Genomic DNA, 21,124 nt, shown 5'->3' with positions numbered 1-21,124 from the left:
AGAAATCTCTCATTACTGTGAATTTGTATAGCATTTTTATGCTCCTTTATCATACTTTTATAGTTATTTATATACTTAGTGATCTTAGCTTTTCTACTAGACAGTAAGCTCTTTGAGCATAGGACAATAGTATTGTGTCAGGCAGTTTACATTTATTAACTCTTTTAATCCTTTTTCAGATTCTCCTTTTCTTCTTTTATATTGACAGTACTAAGTTGTGCCTTATATGTACTGATTTTTGGTGGATTAATAATTGATTTTTTCCCCCCATTTGAATTGTGGAAGTTATAGCATAGTTTTTTCCATTTGCACTAATTAGGTATCACTGCTTAGAATTCTTAAATCTGAATCTTAGGTAAGTGCAGGCTTTGTTATAATGTATAAATTCATAAATTTATTCATTGTATAGTTAGATATGAATTCTTTTTTTATAAACATTTGTGTGCAAGGTCCTGCTCTCTGTACGCCTTGACAACAGGATTTTTATATTGAACTGTCCAGAGTTTTCTCACTCTCAAAACAGTCTCTGGCCAGTGTTGATAGGAGTCACTGAGGAGGCAGCAAGGACCCACTGTGCTTGGAACGACTGCTCAGGGCACAGCTTCTAGTGATTCCCATAGTTTTAATAGATTATAATGGAGGGAAGGTTAATTTCCTTCCAAAGGGAATGCTACCTTCAGAGAAAACCAGGAACTCTTTCAGGGTTACTTCGAGTGAGGAGATCTACTTTCAGATTTTCAGTCTCCCTGAATTCCCGTACTTGTTTCTAAGTTGACACTTATTCTTCCTCCTTTCATTGATAGTGTGATAATATTTATGTAGGTGTGAAGGACACCAGTAAGCTAAAACCATTAAAGAACCTCAGGACAATTGTAATTCCAAATTCAGATCTTATGTGTATTAACCAAACTGAGGTATTCCATGGTGTTGTTGATTAGAAACTAAACCATGGAACATCCTAAGTCACATAAACCTTTGCAGCCATCAAACTTATAAGTTCGTTAAAATCTGTTCAAGCCTTACACTGCAAATATTCAAAGTGATTTGTATTTTTTGGCAAGTCAAAAGCTGTATTTTCCCACGCTTTTAGTTCTTTCTACTCTGGGAAGTTGGTCTGAAGATAAGATTTTTTTTGGAGATTCTTGAATTGGTAATTGGTTCTTTTCCTCAGAAAAATGCTTGTTCCTGCAGATCACTTTCAAATATTAAAAAATCTATTTGTATTCTAATACAGTATGGTATAATAATTATTACAATGGACATGGTTATTTTTTCCTTATATGTATTTCTAGGGTGATAAAATCATTTGGTTTTCATAATTTCTTCATTAACTAGCAATTCCCACTTGATAGTTAATAATTCTGCTTTTACTATATAAAGATAAACTTTAACCAAATGTCTGGAAATTATCATTAACTATATTAGAGCTCAAGTTTTTTATGGCAGTTTTTAGAACTTTTATGAAATTAGTTTAGTTGGAAAAACACATGCCATTTTTTGCCAACATTAATTCAGTGTGTAGTGGAAAGCCTGTATTAGTCTGTTCAGGCTGCTATAAAAACAATACCATAGACTGGCTGGTTTAAACAACAGAAATTTGTTTTCCCACAGTCTGGAAGAGGCTAGAAAGCCCAGGATCCAGGTCTAGCAGTGTTTGGTTTTTGGTGAGAGCTCTCTTCCTGGTTTGCAGATGGCTGCCTTCTAACTGTGTCCTCACATGGCCTTTCATCTGAGTGCTAGGAGAGAGAGGATGACGGAGCTCTCTGGTATCTCTTCTTATAATGACACTAATTCTTCTAGGTCAGGGTCTCACTTTTCTGATCTCATTTAACCTTCATACTTCCTTAGAGGCCGCATTACCAAATGCAGTCACATTAAGGCTTAGTGCTTCAACATACGAACTTTAGGGGACAAAAATACCCTGTCTGTAGGAACCCAGCCTCATTTAGGACTATGGGTTCTTGTGATTTCAGACAAGTCACTTAATGCTCGGTTTGCCTGTAGTATATTGGATTAATGTAGTACCCTGTTTACCTCATGGGATTGTTTAACTATTGAATGAAATAATGTATTTAATAATTTACAATAATATCTTTAATTACCTACAATAATTAAAGAGTTCTACCATATGTGAGAGATGATACCAATCATTAATTTTCCAATTATAAGGCCCCCCTGACAATGATAAAGTGTTTATTAAAATTAGAGAAATAAACAAACATGTATGATTCTCCAGAGCACTAGGACTTTTCTTGTACAGAAGTATTGCTTTAGCTATCCTCATAATTATTCTTTAATATATGTGTTTTTCAGTTGGACTTATGGACTCGTTTTGATTTCTGATAAAAGAAAAATTTAATCTTGGTGAAAGGATAGATTGTTAACCTATTGAATTATCAGCTCTAGAATACAAAAAAAAGATTGCTTACTTGCTAGAGCACCAAAATTTTTATTTCTGTGAATAAATATCCAGTGTATGTCAAGAATATAGTAAGTTTTAATTATAATTTTAAAAATTGAATTAAATGGGGCCTTTGCTATTATGCTTGCAGACACTATTTCCTTATGTGTAAAAAGGGGAATAATAATACCGATAATACCTACCTACTTCACAGGCATTTTTTTTTTTTTTGTACAAATGGGAGGCATATAAAAGCACCTTGAGCCCCTTGGAGGCAAGGCAATCTATAGAAATCCAAGGTTTTATTGAATATATAGAGTCTTTATCAACACATTTATGAAATGCTGACATAAATTTTCAGTCTTAGTTTGAAGTGCTAGTATAGTTATGTGAAAATTATTTTGTTACATGAAATTTTAGACCTAATTTCTATTTTTTTTACAATCCATGGATATTTGTTAAAACTTCTGAATTCCTCTTTTTTGAGATGTTAATCAGATGTTAATTTCCTTAAATGATCTCCAAAATTTTAGATACTAACCAATGAAATGCAAAAATTTGGTTAGAAGTTGTTAGGAGTTTTTATAAGGCCTTTGTCACAAATGTGGTTGAATATAAAAAGAGATGCAAGACATTATAGTCTTTATCTTAACATTCTGAGACTAAGAAAAACATTCTGCCTTGTCTTTAGATCTATTTTAAATGTGTATAATTTTTACACAGTATTAATATTAAGCAATCTTTTCAGTTTGTCTTCTAGTGAACCCAGTTTATTTTAAAATTTATTTTCAATTACAGTTGACATACAATATTAGTTTCAGGTGTACAACATACTGATATACATTTATATATAGTGAATCCAGTTTCCATTCTTATTCAGATAGAGAGGATTTCACCAGCATATCCCTCTGTGTAAACATATGCACTAGTGTGCAGAAGTGGCATAATGATGAAAATACTTGATTTTGCTAATTCTTATATATATTATCCCTGTTGTGAGTCCTCCTCTGTGGAGAAAACTGGACTATCACTTATAGAGTAATGTAGGTTTGTTTGTTTTTGTTGGGGGGAAGAGAAGTAAAACAAAATCCTTTATTTAGACAGCACTGACTTCTGATTGCCTCATTTTCTCTGCAAGTAAAACTAGTACTCTCCTAGATTTCGAAGGGCCCCTGAAATTTCATTTCTTAGTTACAGTGATTATTTAACCGTGCTCTAGGATTCACACATCTGTTTTTGCTTAACTGAATTAACTTTTTAAACAAAACATTTTTTCTTCCTGGGTCAAATTATACCAACTCTTCATCTTGGCTCAATTTGGAAACTTATTTGGGAAGCTTTATAAGTAAATTACTTTGATTATTAGTTGGAAGAATGCTTAGACACAGATTAGAAAGGATGAGACCTTTATTTTATATATTTTATATTTTTTATGATTTTGACATTATCTTTATATATATTAAACTTGTTCAGTGATACTTCTCCTCTTCTCCCCAAAGAAGGAATTCAAGTGGATTAACTTTGTTAAAAGTTACTGTGTTACAGAATTGTACACTTGAAACATACAATTTTATTAACCAATGTCACCCCAATAAATTTAATAAAATTTAAAAAACATGAAAGTTAATGAAGATATTCTGAGGACCTATAAAATGTAATAAGAATAAATCATGTGTAGATTCAGATTTATAAAGTAATTGTTTTAGGCAATTTTCTTCTGGAACTTATCACAGTACAACTTATTTTCTGAAATCTTTATAGTTTTTCAAGGAAAAGTTTGTCATTACATTTTCAAGTCACTCTTGTCTAGAAGACTTTTAATAGATCTCTGATGATTATGACCTTCTGATGTAAAAACTTTCCTCCTTTAGATTTATTTAAAAATTTCTATAATTTTGAAAAAAATACTAATTGTCATTTTTTTCTCTCACAGCTTCATATCCTCCAATTCAGCCTCATCCTCTAATAAAACATCAGCAGATTCCTCTTCATTCACCACCTCCCAAGGTTTCCCATCATCAGCTGATACTACAGCAGCAGCAACAGCAAATTCAGCCAATCACACTTCAGAATCCAAGTCACGATCCACCCGCATCCCAGCACTGCATACCTCTCCCAAACCACGGCCTGCCCCCAGCTCCCAGTAGTGCCCAGGCACAGCATTGTTCACCAATTCAGAGCCATGCCCCTCCTCTCACAATGTCTCCTAGCCAGTCACAGTCCGCACAGCAGTCTGTCGTGGTGTCTCCTCCGCCACCTCATTCGCCAAGTCAGTCTCCGACTATAATTATTCATCCACAAGCACTTATCCAGCCGCACCCTCTTGTGTCATCAGCTCTCCAGCCAGGGCCAAACTTGCAACAGTCCACTGCTAATCAGGTGCAGCCTGCAGCACAGCTGAATCTTCCATCTCATCTTCCACTTCCAGCTTCCCCTGTTGTACACATTGGCCCAGTTCAGCAGTCTGCCTTGGTGTCCCCAGGTCAGCAGATTGTGTCTCCAGCATCACATCAGCAATATTCAACCCTGCAGTCCTCTCCAATCCCAATCGCAACCCCTCCACAGATGTCAGCATCTCCTCCAGCTCAGATTCCTCCACTGCCCTTGCAGTCTATGCAGTCTTTACAAGTGCAGCCTGACATTCTATCCCAGGGCCAGGTTTTGGTGCAGAATGCTTTGGTGTCAGAAGAGGAGCTTCCAGCTGCAGAAGCGTTGGTCCAGTTGCCATTTCAGACTCTTCCTCCTCCACAGACTGTTGCGGTAAACCTACAAGTACAACCACCAGCGCCTGTTGATCCACCAGTGGTAAGCCCTTGGAAGCTCTTTGACTTTCTTGCTGAAATGAAAGTAAAAACTGTTTTCTCCCACATGTTGTATCGCTAGATCTACATGCCTATGAATATAAAAAGCTTGAAATTTCCATCTGTCAGTGTCTGACAAACATGCTGTATGGGCAAAAAAATTGCCGTTTGTTGTAGTATGGTTGCATGCTTGATAATTTGTGATGGTTATTAAAGTCCCTCGTTAATTTTATTACTATTTAAACAAATCCATCTGCTATCTTTACAGAGTTGATTTTTTTTCCCCAAGGGAATGCATTTGAACCAGTGTCATCTGCACAAAGTTTTTTCTCTTAAGGTGATTATCCTTCATAGATCCCTTCTATTGGCTTGTATGTTCTTAAACGTATGGTTTATCTAGCGAAACCTTTTGGTTGTGTGAATTCTGAAGTCCTGGGCCTTTAGGGACTTTTGTTTCAAGGTGGAGGTATGCTTGTACGATGTACTTTTTTGGGAAAATTATATTTTATAATTAAAATTTTGTAAAAACGTTTATTCTAGGAAAGAATCCAACTTTGCCAAAAAGATTAAATGTAGAATTACTAAATTTCTGATTTTTAAATTTCTAGTAAGGGAAAATATATACTTAAAATGTTTCTCATTTAAAAAGCTAAAAAATCTCAGTACATGAATGAATACTGAGGATGAAAACAATCCATTGGGAGGAGTAAAAGTTTTGAATAATTGAGATTGTGGTGAAGTTTGTCAGAATAAACCTCTAAAAATGGTATGTTGCCTAAAAAAGGGAAATTATCTTGAAAAATGTTTTCCTTTGAACATTCTCTAAAGGACTTAAAATGTACAAAATAATTAACAATAAAAATTGAATAAGGTCTTTAAATGTTTAGGCAGAATGATTAAATTCATAATTAAATTCTAACTGAGGAAAACAGTCTTCCCAAAGGAAATTTTATATCAAACTTCACACAAGAAATTTTATTACTTAAAGACCAATAACCATTAGCTCAGAAAGGAAAGATGTTTCAAAGTCTGTTCCTTAATGGGAAGCGTTTTGGTTTGCAAATCTATAGATTCCTTATTCTTGTCATTCAGACTGACCTTAATAGGCATAAAGAGATTGAATTCCACTTCCTACTCACTTTTATTAAAAACAGAACTTGACAAAACAAAAGGGGCATCTAGAAATAAGTTTGTCATTCAATTATGTCTCTGTTATGTCTTTTCTTTTAATGGAGTTTTGAAGAATTTACAATGGATATTGTCACAAACAGACTGAAATGTACAGTACCTTCAAAGAAATCAAATTTAATTTAAATTTGTATTCTCACATTCTAGTTTGGTGAATTGGTTTTTAACAAGTACAAAATTAAATGTCTTTATATGCTTTATGTTTTTCTAATTGTTTTTCTTAGGGTAAACTTTGAAGGAACATTTTTGGGATAGAAATATCAAAAACATAGTAACTTATTAAATAAAACTTAAAATATTTAAAGTTTTATTTTGTTACTTCCTGTTATCTCTTTAAAAATGTTTTTTAAAAAAATGTGTTACCTAATTTTTGGAAGTTGTTTTTCCCCATGAAAATAGCAACTTCCTCTGCTATTACTGGTACGGTCATACTTGCTATCAATGTTTCCATGTTATCTTTCTTTGAGTACCACAGCCTATTTATTAAATTGCTATATTTTTCTTTTATTACCTTTGATCAAATCTTTTTTTAATCAAATTGAATTTCATCACGAATTACTCATTTCTTCACAATTTCTTGGTTGTTTCAAATATTTAAAGGTATAGAGATATATTTACTTCTTAAGAGATGTGAAATTTTGAAAGATAAGTGAATTATCAGTAAAATCAGTATGGTTTTAAAAAGGTATATATACGAAACTAAGATTTTTCATTGACATTTGGATATGATAAGATGTGGCGAGAATAGATACTTTAGAACTAATAAATGTTCCAAGGTTTGTTTAGGAAAGAGAGACAGATTAGATTAATATACTTCATTAAAGTAAGTTTGGCAGGCATTGCTAGTTTTAGAATAGCTGTAGTTATGAGCTAAACAGAAATTGTGATGTGCAGTTTCCTAATGATCTTGTGAGCGAAACCTCTGCTTTGCTGCAGTCAATATTTTAGTTGTTGCATTTAGATTTTATGCTGATCGTGATAGATCTGTTTTTGCCTACTTCTATTCATTAACTCATTTTGTCTTTACATGGAAGATTTGGAAGAAAGTATATATATTTAGGCTTAGAATGAAAAGTATTATACAGTTTTGTATAGCAGTATATAGTATTCTTTGATGGATTATTTCAGAATATGCTATTTATGTTATGCCTCTTTTTATAATTTAAAACTCATTATTTTTAAAAAATCAGAATGTATGCACGATCAAACTTTGATTCCTTAAAAGGTACTGTAGTAGGTGTTTGAAAAACTTGTGACGCATTAATATTAACCAGAGTTTCAACATTTTAAGAAAAGACAGTGATCTTTAGAGGAAAAGTAATATCTAAGAAAGGAATACTACACAGATACAATTGAACTGGTTGATAAATCCATACTAGTTTAATTACCTCTGAATCAGCATCTCCACCACTCCAACCGAATTAAGGTAACCACTACAGTAGATGCCCCTCACTAGAAGGTCTTTTTCTTTTTCCTTTACCTCCAGGATAATTGTTTTGGATGACTTTTCCTGTATTAGACATTATCATCATTTTAAAAAATTTATCATTTGCAGATATTGGCAGCTATCATTGTTGCACTGTATAATAACCAGCAAATACTTTTACTTCTGAGGATCCAGACATGAGACAAGGAATCTCTCTTGGTGAAATAGGTTTCCAGATTCAGGGTTGTGAGCAAATACTTCTAAAAATGTTGCGTACTTAGTAGCTGATTTAGATCACAACTCTGGATATATTTGCTATAAAATTACCAGTAACAATAGAATTAAAAGAAATTTTTTTTAAAGCAAAAGAAAAGATTTCTTAGTAGAGGCTTAGAAAGTTAGTCTTTTTTTTTTTTTTTTGAACTATTGCTGTTAGGTATGGCTTTGGTGATGAAACTTCATAGTCCTTTTTGTAACACATGGTTTATGCTAGTTTCAGAAATCTTGATCATTTTTATATTTAATCACATGTACTTCAAATCATCAAACCCTTTCAATTACAAATACAATATTAGGTATCACTTAAAGTTTTTTCTTAAGGTTGTTGAAAGATTTTTTTGTTTTAACATTCATTAGAAGTATTAATCAGTTTGGGTAAGTAATCTGAAAATTTCACAACCTTTGTAAATTTAAGTAATAAGCTTTGTACATAAAAAGAAAGGAGGTAAATTACTTTGTGGCTTTTTTTGGTAACCTATCATTTTTCAAAAGTAATGGTTAAATAAATGATGGCAAATTAAAATACCCGTGTCAGTCTCTAGAAGTGGACTTTGAAAATTCAGCCTTAATTTTAATGAAAAATTAATAATATTATTTTTAGTTGTGTGGTTCCTTCTTAGAGTGTTTTTTGAGTCCATGTTTTCTTCTTAAGTATATTCTTTACCATTGGGTAACAAGGTAGTTAAATTAAAAACTTTCCTCTGTAAGTATGGAACAATATTAAGAACTAAAATTAACTTCTCAAATGGCTTAGAATGGTGTGTGTGTTTGTATGTATTATTTCCAAGGACAGATATTTTCTATTTACCTGATATTAGCTTGTAAAAAATTATTAGATTTTTGAGATTAGAAGATAAAGAAAAGGTGTAATTGCATACCTTTTTTGTAGCTACTCAGACATTACTTTTCATAATTTAATTTTTAATTCACATAAATATAATAAGGATCCTGGGATGTAGTCCTTTAAGTCAGTACATTTCCTGATATATTGTGTGTCATTTTGGAGATTTACTTAGTGTGTTTGTGGAAAATACCATCTATTTTTATTTATGACAATTGGAAGTTCACGGAAACAATAGTAATTTCCCAAAATAGAGTATATAAAATGAAAACATTTCTTTTAATTCTCAAAATTAAAAATATGTCCTGACTTGGCTGTCACCTTTTTGAAAACCTTAGTGATTTGTAGCCTAGATACTGATCCACAGTTTGCTTTTATTAAAATATCAAGTATTATGAAAACGTCATTTGAGTGATTCTAAGGTTTTGTTTTCAAGTTGTCAAATAGTCCTTTTGCCTTGTTTTCAAGTTTAAAACACTTAGAATTTATTTTTAAAAATTAAGTCAGGAACACCTTGTTAAATGTATTTTTAGAAACATTTTAAGGCCATGTGGTTTGTTGTTGCAGGTTTATCAAGTAGAAGACGTGTGTGAAGAAGAAATGCCAGAAGAGTCAGATGAATGTGTCCGGATGGACAGAACCCCACCGCCACCCACATTGTCTCCAGCAGCAATAACTGTGGGGAGAGAAGATTTGACTTCTGAACATCCATTGTTAGGTGAGGAAATATCTAAATTGAGGGAGTTTTCTATTAGATAAAAATTTTGTTTTAATTAAAGTTTACTGTGGTGACAATTGTTAGTAAAGTTACATAGGTTTCAAGTGTACAATTCTATAATACATCATCTATATATCACATTGTTTGTTCACCACCCAGAGTCAGTTCTCCTTCCATCACCATGTATTTGTCTATTAGATAACTTTGTTATGTAACTGTAGTAAAGAATGGATTAGAATTCACGATTTTTTTTATTAGAACTAATTAGGACAATTGATGAGGAACCACTCAAATGAAAAACATTGTAGCCTTCTAAGTTTTAGTGGTTTGTACAGATGTGTTTCATTTGCCTATTCAGATTCATGTGTCAAGCTATTTATAGCTTAGAAATTGGAATAAATCAAAGTTCTGTCAAAAGATTTCAGTTATACTTTCCAAAATCACAAAGCATTCTAAGTTATATCTGACATTCCTAATAATTGCTTATGATCCAGATTGAATAAATGCTTTTAACACTGTGTTTTCCCAGACAGTACTTAAATTAAGCCTCACTAATTCTTACTGGAGACATGGATTAAAAAAATTCTTGAGCTTAAGCACTCAAATTTTTATTCATTACTTCAGTGCTACTTATAAATTCAAGTAAATCTTTTGTTTGCTCCTCCTCACAATATCAAAGTGACTGTGAATCTTAGGTATTTTACTAAAACATTAGTATAACCTATTGCTCAGTGTGGAGGTCCTAAAAAAGATACATTCTGTGTTAGTGTTTTTGTTTTGTTTTTTTTCAACCAGTTAATCTTTTAGTCGACACAGCTTTCAGAGTTTTTTCTGTACATAGATCACAAGGTAAATATTTTTGCAGCTTTACAAAAATGGACTCATGCCATACATATGGTTCAGCAATCTTTTATTTTTTAGTTTTACAGTGCAGCATAGACATTTTTCCATGCAATGGATGAAAATCTGCTGCTGAAACACAGAGGGCTGCAGCTGAATAATGAGAGTGACCCTAAAGCAAAACATTAGCCTAAGGTTATACAGCCCAAGGCCTGGCAAATGCCTGTGGGGACACTACACAAAAGGAATGTCTTCAAAGCCCCTTTGTGGGGCCCTGCAGCCACCCCTGAGCTCCCTTGGGCCCTTCGGGTGGAAGGGGTCCTGTAAACTTTTTTGCATCCACATAAACCCCCCCAATTTCTGTCTGGTTTTCTTCACCTCATCTTCTACCCTAGCCATCTCATCAAATTCTCTTACCATCTCCTCATTGCTCAAATGCATATCATGTATGGCCTCCTTGTATTCCTTGAGGCACTGAGCCAGCCTCTTGTTGGTTTTTCTTTTAGCTTTCTTGGGTATATCATCTCCAGCTGGGCGCTTTACTGCAGCCCTTGGTTCACTGGCTGGTTGTTCTTCCTCTTTTGGCTTTCCCTCATTCACTGGCTTTCCCTCATTCTCTGGATTTCCTTCTTCTTTTGGTTTTCCCTGGCTCTCCAGCTTCCCCTGGCTCTCTGGTTTTCCTTCGCTCTCTGGCTCTCCCTCTTCTTTTGGCTTTCCCTCCTCTGGCTTATCCTTATCATTAAGTATTTCCTCATCTTCTGTCTTTCCCTTGTTTTCTACCTTTTCCTCTTTTCTAACTTCTCCTTGTCTTCCAGAGTACAAGCTATTTCTGGCTTTCCCACATCCTGTGGTTGTTCTTGGTTTTCCATCTTTACTTGGTTCTCAGGTATTGCTTCACTTTCATTGCCAAGTTTGTCCATGTTGAGATGTCCCCTCCACGTAGACCTGACTAGCCAGGGAATTGACTGATCGGCTCCAAGTCCCCAAGGGGCTTCGGCAGGATACCTTGGCTTATGTTTCAAAGCCAAACAAACAATGTGGAAGATTTAATCACATAACTCAGTTTTCTCGCTTGGCTTCTCAATCGAGGCAGGGGCTGAATCACAGTGAGTCCAGAGAGAGTGAGGCTCGGTAATTGGTGGATCAGGAGGCAGGCTCTGTCCCTTCCACTTCAGCACTTGCACGTCTTCCTCTAGGCCCTTCTTCTACTAAGGAATTCTCCTTCCTCCCAAATAGTGACTAACCTGGTGTTTTTTTTAAATTTACCAATAGTTACGTCAGGGTTTGGCAAACTAGCTCACACTTTAAATCTTTCCTGCTGTCTCTTTTTGTATGGCCCATGATGGTTTTAAAATTTTTAATTAGTTGAAAAAAACAAGTTAGAAGAAGAGTAATATTTCATGTCGTGAAAATTATGCAAAGTATGAATTCCATGTTCTTTAATAAAGTTCTCTGTAACACAGCCATGTTCATTTGTTCATATGTTATCTGTGGCTACTTTTGTGCTTCTACAGCAAAGATGAGTAGTTGCAGAGACCATACTGTCCTTTATAGAAAGTTTGCTGACCCTTGACCCAGATAATGCTAATGTTGGTTCAGGCTTTGTTATTAGTATTCTGTTCTATTGAATATCTCTTGGCCCTTGTGATCGTTTCAGATAAAGAACCACTATAACAAGCATGGAAACAAATTGTAATGAGACATTGACTTTGCTACCAAAGCAATACTTGTCCTCTTTTTTCTTCAACATGCCACATCCCTAACCCTTTCGTTCTCCCCAGCTTTTATTCCATTACTACCAATATGAATCTCTGAGAAGCATAGAAGGGGTAAAATCAATTTGCTTCCACTATTTCCCCTTCCTGAAAAATAGAAAACATTTAGTCAATAAAATTATGTAAAATATTTCAGACAAGTTTATTATTGCCTTTGTTTATTCAAAATAATATTTCAAAAGATAGATTTAAGAAAATTGAACTGTAGTATAAAATCTTTGTAGTTTCTGTATACTAAGAATGGATATATGTTGCTGCAGCTTTTCTGGAATTTTGATTTAAAGACAGAAACAGCAGTTTACAGTAACTGGATACCAACTTTGCATTTTGGCTGTGATTTAATTGCCTGATAAGCATTACTAATGGTACTGAAGGACATTTAAACATTTTTGAAATACTGGAACACAAGAATATCTTCACATTTTCCCTCAGGAATATAGTATGAGATCCTGTCAAGCATATCCCTCTGGCTAAATTGTCTAAGTACAATGTAGACTTTTGAATCTTGCTGTAATTTACTTCATACTCATTCTTCTTCTGTAGTATATGAGGGGAAAAGCAAGCAAGGTCTGTAGTTAGAATAATGCTCATCAAATCATGAAATAAACTAACCTGCAAAAAAAGGGACTTCTTTCTATCTAGGATTCAGTTTTCATACATCTCTGCTCTTTTTAAATTTTTCTCAGATAAGTGTACTCACTGATATTCCTAGCTATCAGCCGGTTTCATCTTTCCACTTTAGTACCGACAGGAAAGGTTCAGAGCTATTGAGTGGGTAGGTCAAGTCTCCACCACAGGCTGTTGGGTCTTATCTTACTGTGGTCCTCAAGAGTTTGAAGGGGAGGAATCACAGTGGTTCAGCCCAACACTTTGCAACTGCAGTGTACTACAGTGTTCCCCCTGACGTAGACAGTGCCTCTGAAGAGTTATCAAAACAAGACAAAACAAAGAACCTTTACGCATGGATTTGGATTAGACTCACTGCTTGAAATAAAGGTGATGTGACCTGTGTAGTTCATTAAAATCTATTTATTCTATGGATTTCATGATCCTTTTTTATTTAAGTATACTTTCCAAGTACTCCCCCCCATACCATGTGGAATATGTAAACAGGAACATAGGGAACTTAATATCTATGTAGCTTAAACATTTATAAAAAGTAACAATTTCAGTATTCTTAAGTTGACATTCTAAAACATATTCATGTCTTATGGGACAATTCTTTTTTACCACTGTTGGAATGATAACTGAGCAAGTTACCCCCTTCTTCTGTAAAGTGGGGATAATAGTTTCTATTTCATAAAGTTATTGTGCAGATTAAATGAGGTAATAAACGTGAAGATTTTAGAATGGTTTTTTTTAAAGCACCACATAGTAACTATTATTGTTATTAATGACTTTTCTTGAATTTTCTTTCATATTTGCCTGGACAGAATGCTAAAGATTTTTTTTAAATGATTTTTTTTCCAGAGCAAGTGGAATTACCTGCTGTGGCATCAGTCAGTGCTTCAGTAATTAAATCTCCTTCAGATCCTTCACATGTTTCTGTTCCTCCTCCTCCACTCTTACTTCCAGCTGCCACCACAAGGAGTAATAATAGTACGTCTATGCCCAGTAGCATTCCCAATGTAGAAAACAAACCTCCACAAGCCATTGTTAAACCACAGATCTTGACCCATGTTATTGAAGGCTTTGTGATTCAGGAGGGATTGGAGCCATTTCCTGTAAGTAACAAGCAAATTTGTATCTTTTGAATTATTCATGTAACATTATTTTAAAATTTAGTCTATTCGCTAATACAAAGGTTGAAGTTTTGTTCTAAAAAAGTTGTTCTTTTATCTAGAATTCATCTCTCCACATATATTTGTATATTCCAAATATACTTCTAGAATTTTATGCTAGCTATTTAGATGTGTAAACTAAGGAGAAAAATTTTAGGACATAAGGATATCAATTTTATAATTTTTAGAGAAAGGTAGTTCGAAGTTTATTCCAATGAAATAAACTTTTCTATTTTTTCTTTCTAAGGGGACTGAAATCACACCTAAAGTTCATTTTTCTTTAAATGGTGTTTCTTATATAATGTGACACTTTGTGAACTTTAACTTGAGTACAGAAAATAACAACTTCCCAATAACTTAATAATTCTGAAGTTACCCAGTTGATGGTTTATAATTATCAAATAGATTTTCTCATTATTCTTAAGTCTGAGTCTTCAGATTTTTTAAATGCTTTAAAATGTTCACCTGAAAATGGGGGTGCTATATCTATCACTAAAAGTCTTATAATTTGAGACTAACTGTACATAATTTATATGCTAATATCTAGAGATGAGCATTTTTTCCTTAGAAAATAAATCAAAAGCAAGTGGCCAAAGCAAAATAGATTATTTTGAAGGCCTTTGAATCATCTCATTTTTCAGATTCATGGGTAGTGAGGATTTAGCATTGTGATAGTTGGTTGCCTCATCAGTTGCCTTTGTTTTCCGTTTACTGTCTGTGTATTAACGTTGGCTATCCTATAAGAGTCCTGATTTAGTGAGTGGAAGAACAGTCTCTTCTCCCTACTCCTCAGTGTTTGGATCCTGACTCTGCAGCACGCTGACTGTTTATCCTCTATCAAGTCACGCAGTCTTTTTGATCTTCATTTTGCTCATCGGGCAAATGGAGATGATACTTTGCTGTTAGGGTTGTGTAAGGACTAAATATGCATAAACTGTTCTGTGTACTACCTGGTACCTAATAGCCATAGCTGTTATTATCAATTATTACTAGTTACAATTACAATTTTTTTTCAGATTTCAAAAGTAATATGTATTATTTTTTAAATGGAAAATTTGGGAAAATACAGAAAATACAGGAAAATCCCCACTAATTCCACAATGTGTATATTTATGTATGTTTTTTTCATTTGATCAAGATTATTATTATAAGTCCTTCTTTCACTTAGTATACTATCTTGAGCTTTTATTTTCTCATGATTAATAGTACTTTGGAAACATTTTAAAAGATTACATAATATTTCACTTTATGTGCAACCAGTTTAAATAATCCTTCCATTGTTGTTGGACAATTAGGTTTCCCTTTTTCACTATTCAAATTCTCCTGAAAGGAATATCTTTGTATATAGAGTGTCCAAATTTTATATAATTTCTTTAGCAAAAATTCCTAGAAGTACAGATATTGCATTACATTACATATATATTCATAAGATTCAATATATATTACTAAATTATTTTCTGGAATGATTATTTAAATTTATTAATACACCGGAAGTGTTTACCCCTAGCAGCACTGAATTTTACAGTTTTTTCAGCAATAACTTACCAGTTTTACTTGAGGCATATTAAATATACTAACTGAAATGAACAAAATTTAAAAGTTTATTTTAAATTTAAAAGATTATTTAATTTAAAAGATTATTCTCTAAGGTTAAATGTAGAAATTTCTAATAAGATGTTATTCACCATGTGTGGCAAATATTGGAGACTTAACCAGAATTCTTAAATAAGGTTTTGTTTTTTCAGATTTGCTGAGGGTTTGCTAGTGAATCAGTAAATATTTTTGGTCTGGATTGTTTTTGCTAAAAAACATTTCTAAAACAAGGATTCTTCATGATATAACCAAGTATACTGAACATGTTAATTTTTTGTTGTTGATTTCAATATTAATGTTTGTGGATTTTTTCCATATTTTTTTGTGATTATAGTGGATTTGGTTACTGAACTAAGAATCAGGAGACTTGAGTTGTAGTCCTGTTTCTGCTTTTGTTAAAAAATCACTTAAATACTTTGAACATTACTTCCCTTATGTTTATTTCTTTATTTAAGTATAGTTGGTATACAGTATTATATTAGGTTGATGCAAAAGTAATTGCGGTTCAAAAAGTTAAAAATTGCAAAAACTGCAGTTACTTTTGCACCAACCTAATATTGGTTTCAGGTGTACAATACAGTGATTTGATATTTGTATACTTTGGTATGTGACCACGACACTAAATCTAGTAATCGTCTGTCACTGTGCATTTATCAAAATGTCATTGACTACATTCCCCTTTACCTTTTCACCCATTCCCCTACCCCTCTCCCTGCTGACAGCTGTCCGTTTCATCTGTTTCTACCGTATGAGTCTGTTTTTATTTTGTTTTGTTTGCTTTTTTTAGATTCCACATATAAGTGAAGTCATACAATCTTTTTCTTTCTCTGATTTATTTCACTTAGCATAATACCCTCTAGGTCTATCCATATTGTCACAAATGACAAGATTTCCTTCTTTTTTATGGCTGAGTAATATTCCATTGTCTGTATATATTCCACATTTTCTTTATCCAGTCATCTATCGATGGACACCTACTGTTCCCATATCTTGGCTATTGTAAATAATACTGCAATGAACATAGCAGTGTGTATATCTTTTCAAATTACTGTTTTGGATTTCTTTAGTAAATACCCAGGAGTGGAATTGCTGGGTTGTATGCTAGTTCTAGTTGTAGATTTTTTGAGGAACCTCCATACTGTTTTCCATAGTTGCTGCACCAATTTACAATCCCACCAACAGTGCATAAGGGTTCCTTTTTCTCCACATCCTCACCAACACATTATTTGTTGACTTTTTGATAATAGCCTTTCTGACTGGTGTGAGGTGGTATCTCATTGTGGTTTTGATTTGCATTTCTGTGGTGATTAGTGATGTTGAGCATATTTTCATATGTCTGTTGGCCTTCTGTGTGTCTTTGGGAAAGTGTCTATGTCCTCTGCCCATTTTTTGCCCTTATTTTTAAAATACACATAATAATTTATCCTGAGGAGATAACCCTACAAATGAAAAGCTTTGTACATGAAAAATAAATCTTAAAAGTTGTTACAGAAAAAAAATTAAGGATACCACCTAATCAAAATCTATAACCGATTTTTAAAGACTTTTTTGTAACGACTTGCCCAAACTAGGACAGTAGGTTCTATTTGACAGAGACTTTGAAGCATATTGCTAATAACCTGAAATATAAAGTATTTATATCCAGATTGTGTAACCTTTTCTCAGTCAATAAAGTACTTAATGACTGGGTCTGATCGACTGAACAAGCAAATTATCACAGATACCATTCTTCTCAAGGTTTTTTTAATCAACTTATTTCTGAAAGTCTTTTAAAAGATTATTTCATTTTATTCTCTTTCTCTTTTAAAGGTGAGTCGTTCATCTTTGCTAATAGAACAGCCTGTGAAAAAAAGGCCTCTTTTGGATAATCAGGTGATAAATTCTGTGTGTGTTCAGCCAGAGCTACAAAATAATACAAAACATGCAGATAATTCATCTGACACAGAGATGGAAGACATGATTGCTGAAGGTTTGTGGATTTTACTCAAGATACCTCTTAAAGTAACTTTAACTTTTACTGCTTGAAACAGTACATGGATACATGGATTTTTATTCTACACAGATTTTCAGTTCGAAGTATTCACTTTTATTCTCATAATGCATTATTTGATGAAAATTATGGGAAAGTTAACCAGACTCTTAATGGCCAAATAATTAAAATAGCAAGATTGGTGTTAATTTGCATAATGTCAGTTTGACTTTTGAAAGCCTGTAGATGGGAAAACCTCCATTATATATGAAAATAATTCAGGATTTTAGCATCAAAACAACCAATGTTCTGTCTTTTCAAGCAGACTTAAATAAATGACTATTTTATTGAATTGGCTTAAAAATTGAGAGTTTCTGGGATGTTTGGTTTTAGACTTTCCATTATCTGATGTTTGATATCAGGTGGAAGGATGTACTCTTCAATCAAGAGGTGATTAAATATGTTCAAAGAGAAAAATATCACTAAATCTCTTTAATGGCAACGAATCTTTTTTTATAGACTTTGTTCTAATAGTGAATATTCCATAAAAGTCAAGTGGTATACAAAATGACTACAGGAAAACAAATACAAATAAATGAAAACATGATATATTTTATCTTTTATTGATTCTGATCGTGGCCCTGCAATTGATACAATTCAATTTGTGTAACATTTAGTATAGTCAGGGCTCTACAGTAGTGAATTAACATATGTGTCTTAAGTAATTATCCTCAGTATATTAGCATATTTCATTTAAAATTGTATAAATTGTATAATGTCCTTTCATAGTTACTTTGTTCAAATCAGGATCCAGACAGTGCCTACATTTTGCCTTTTGTTATTATGAATTTAATTTCATTTAATTAGTGAATACTTGTTTTTAATTGTGCATACTATTTTATCTGAGAGAAATTTTCATTTGAGATGAAGAGTAGTAAAGATGAATGTGCAGAGAATATCTTGTCTATATCTACAAGGGGTGTATAAATGAAAGTTTTAGGCTGTAAAGCATGTATATTGTTCCTCTTATGTGTACACTTTGGAGAAAAGTGGGAAACTGCTTAGGAAGCTTCACAGCATATTTCATGATACTCGTGGTTTATATATAATAGACATAGAGCATGTGCTAGAATCTGAGAGGAGCTTTCAATCTAATAGGAAATTAGCGAATCTCTGTAATAGAAAGATAACTAAGGAGGAACATATAGTAAGTTTTAAGTGAATTATGTAGATAGTAAGAACTTAAAACTGGTTGAGTTTATTGCCAGCTTAGTGAATTTTCTATGAAGATGGGATTTGACCTGGGCCATAAATGATTAAGCACAGATTTAATGTAACAAACAGGAAGACCGTTTCGGGTTAGAATACCATGACTAAATGCACAAAGGATGTATAAGTGCTAGGTAACTTCAGGAGGGGGCAGTGAAGAGGAGCAGGTTGGGTTAGAGGAGCAGTGGGAAGGAGGTAAGACTGGCAGTGAGATTCTAGAGTACCTTGGGTATTCGACTAAAGAAAGAGGAGTTACCTTGTTAAGAGGATGGTTCCTGAAGGTTTTTAGGCAGGTGACATGAACAAGAGTGATTTTGGACACTCTGCTTGTCATCTATCTGTAGGATGAGTATAGAGGTTTGGCATGTAATTGATACTTGTAGTCGTGGGAAGAGGAAGGAAAGAATTGATGGAAGACAAGACAAAGGGTAGTTTAATAGGACAACATACGAGAGTAAGGAAAAGGAAGATTTAAAGATGATTAATCTATGCAATGAGTAGTAAATAAACCACAAAGGTCTAATGCACAATATAATGAATATAGACAACAATATTGTACTAGAATCATGAAACTTGCTGAGAGAGTAAAACTTTATTATCCCAACAACTAAAAAGAAAGAATAATTATGTAACGTGATAGAGGTGGTAAATACTGCTACAGTGGCAATCATTATAATATATAATTATACCAAATTAACACGTACACCTTAAATTTACAGTGTTGCATGTTAAATATATATTCAGTAAAAAGTGATTAATCTATTTCATAGTGGAGATATTTTACATAAAATGTGCCAAAATTTTAAATACTTCATAATTTCATTTACCAAGGTAATTTTATAAAGTTTTTCTATTATTCTACTTCAATTGGTTTCTCTTAGTGGACTTCAGTGTTTATGGAAAGTGCTATCGGGTGAAACGGTGAAGTCACTTACTTAATGGCTGTGGATTTGTATTTTTGTTAGATTGTAACCCTTAGACCTCTTTGGGATCTCCCTTCTCTTACCAGCAAAAACATTTCCTTCTCATTCGTGAGGTATTCTGTTATCAAGTATTGCATACTGTTTGTTAATTAATAAAAACTTTTGAAATAAAACTTTCAGTATAGTCTGAAAATGGAACAACTTGAGGATTGGACTCTCAGGGCTGAATTGATGTCAGTGGTGGTTGAGTAAGAGATTCTGTCTCTAGTACAGTCTTTTCAAGGTCAGATCAAGTTACAAGCATGACAAAGTGAAAACAATACTCCTGGAAGTTAGGACATCAGGTCCCAGGAATGTATTGTTGGGCCACAACTGTGTGAAAGCCATCTCTAGGTCACTGTAAGAAGCGATTTTTATTTTACTTGTTTTGAGACTATTTCTTCCTCATGGCTACTAAATAGATGACTTTTGCTTATGAAGGTAGTCTTGATAATTTCCTTAAAATAATCACTTGCCATTGCCAGTTTGTGATTTGATGAGTCATGACAATGTGTTTGGATGTCCCCTGGAACTTCAAATATTATTTCAGAGTATTTTATTTTAGTTCTTGCTGCCCTCACGTGATTTAGCACTTTGCCATTTGCTTCTGGGATAACACTAGGATAATGTGAGTGCTTGAACTTAATGAATACATGTTACCAGGTCTACATTTCAGAGTCCCTTTCTTCATCTTATCAAGTCTTGGTTAAATGCATAACAGAAAAGCACATATGGAGCTCACAGAGAGAAGCTTTAGTTAGTAGAGTGCTTTTTTTTTTTTTGCATATTTTATGTGAGTTGGCATAGAAATTATGAAGATGCAAGAAAATGGAAAAATATGGTGGATTGAAGAATTTTACAGTTTTCATGGAAGTATTTCCTAAACACTTATTACAGGTCTTGGTACTCTTAGTTGTTAGGTGGAAAATCGGAAATGAAACCCTTTAACTTTTTATGCCTACTACCTGTTGGGCACTCATGTAATCTTCACTGCAATTTTTTGGGAAGGGTATTATAAATTTTTTACAGATGAGAAAACTGGGGGTTGTGAAGATGAAGTTGCTTGCTTACAGGTGACTGCTGCTGACTATCTGAGGATTTAGGTAGGAAGTTTCTTTAGGTCGTGTGGAATGGCTCAAAGAAAGTTATGGATATAGAGGTGGAGGAAGGACATTCTAAATTAATAGAATAAATCCTGACAAAAAGGAACAGAGGTTAGAAATTATAGAACTATTTGAGATTTTAAAGATTATTATGAATGATTTTTGTTTTACTATGATA

General features: G+C 33.4%; 1 protein-coding gene and 1 pseudogene across 15 annotated transcripts in view; one reads left to right on the top strand and one right to left on the bottom strand.

Annotated features, from left to right (window-relative positions):
- The window catches only part of PHC3 (polyhomeotic homolog 3), a 74,092-nt gene that overhangs the window by 34,042 nt on the left and 18,926 nt on the right, over positions 1-21,124 (top strand). For 11 of the 15 annotated variants that reach the window (XR_002137677.2, XR_002137678.2, XM_019735371.2 and 8 more), the window contains 5 exons: positions 4,335-5,206; positions 5,492-5,539; positions 9,504-9,654; positions 13,740-13,993; positions 17,453-17,612. Coding sequence is in view for 13 of the 15 variants with exons in the window: in XM_019735371.2 (XP_019590930.2) it covers positions 4,335-5,206; positions 5,492-5,539; positions 9,504-9,654; positions 13,740-13,993; positions 17,453-17,612 (1,485 nt within the window). In the remaining 2 variants the exon portion in view is untranslated. The remainder of the gene's footprint in view (positions 1-4,334; positions 5,207-5,491; positions 5,540-9,503; positions 9,655-13,739; positions 13,994-17,452; positions 17,613-21,124) is intronic. The other 4 variants (XM_074327752.1, XM_074327789.1, XM_074327774.1 and 1 more) reach the window with 1 other exon arrangement.
- Positions 10,548-13,869, bottom strand: LOC109449331 (transcription elongation factor A protein-like 2; annotated as a pseudogene).

The sequence above is a fragment of the Rhinolophus sinicus genome, linkage group LG01 (genome assembly GCF_036562045.2).
Source record: "Rhinolophus sinicus isolate RSC01 linkage group LG01, ASM3656204v1, whole genome shotgun sequence".
Classification (NCBI taxonomy): Eukaryota; Metazoa; Chordata; class Mammalia; order Chiroptera; family Rhinolophidae; genus Rhinolophus; species Rhinolophus sinicus.
The sequence above is the reverse complement of the archived record's forward strand: the minus strand, read 5'-3'. Positions and strand labels throughout refer to the sequence as shown.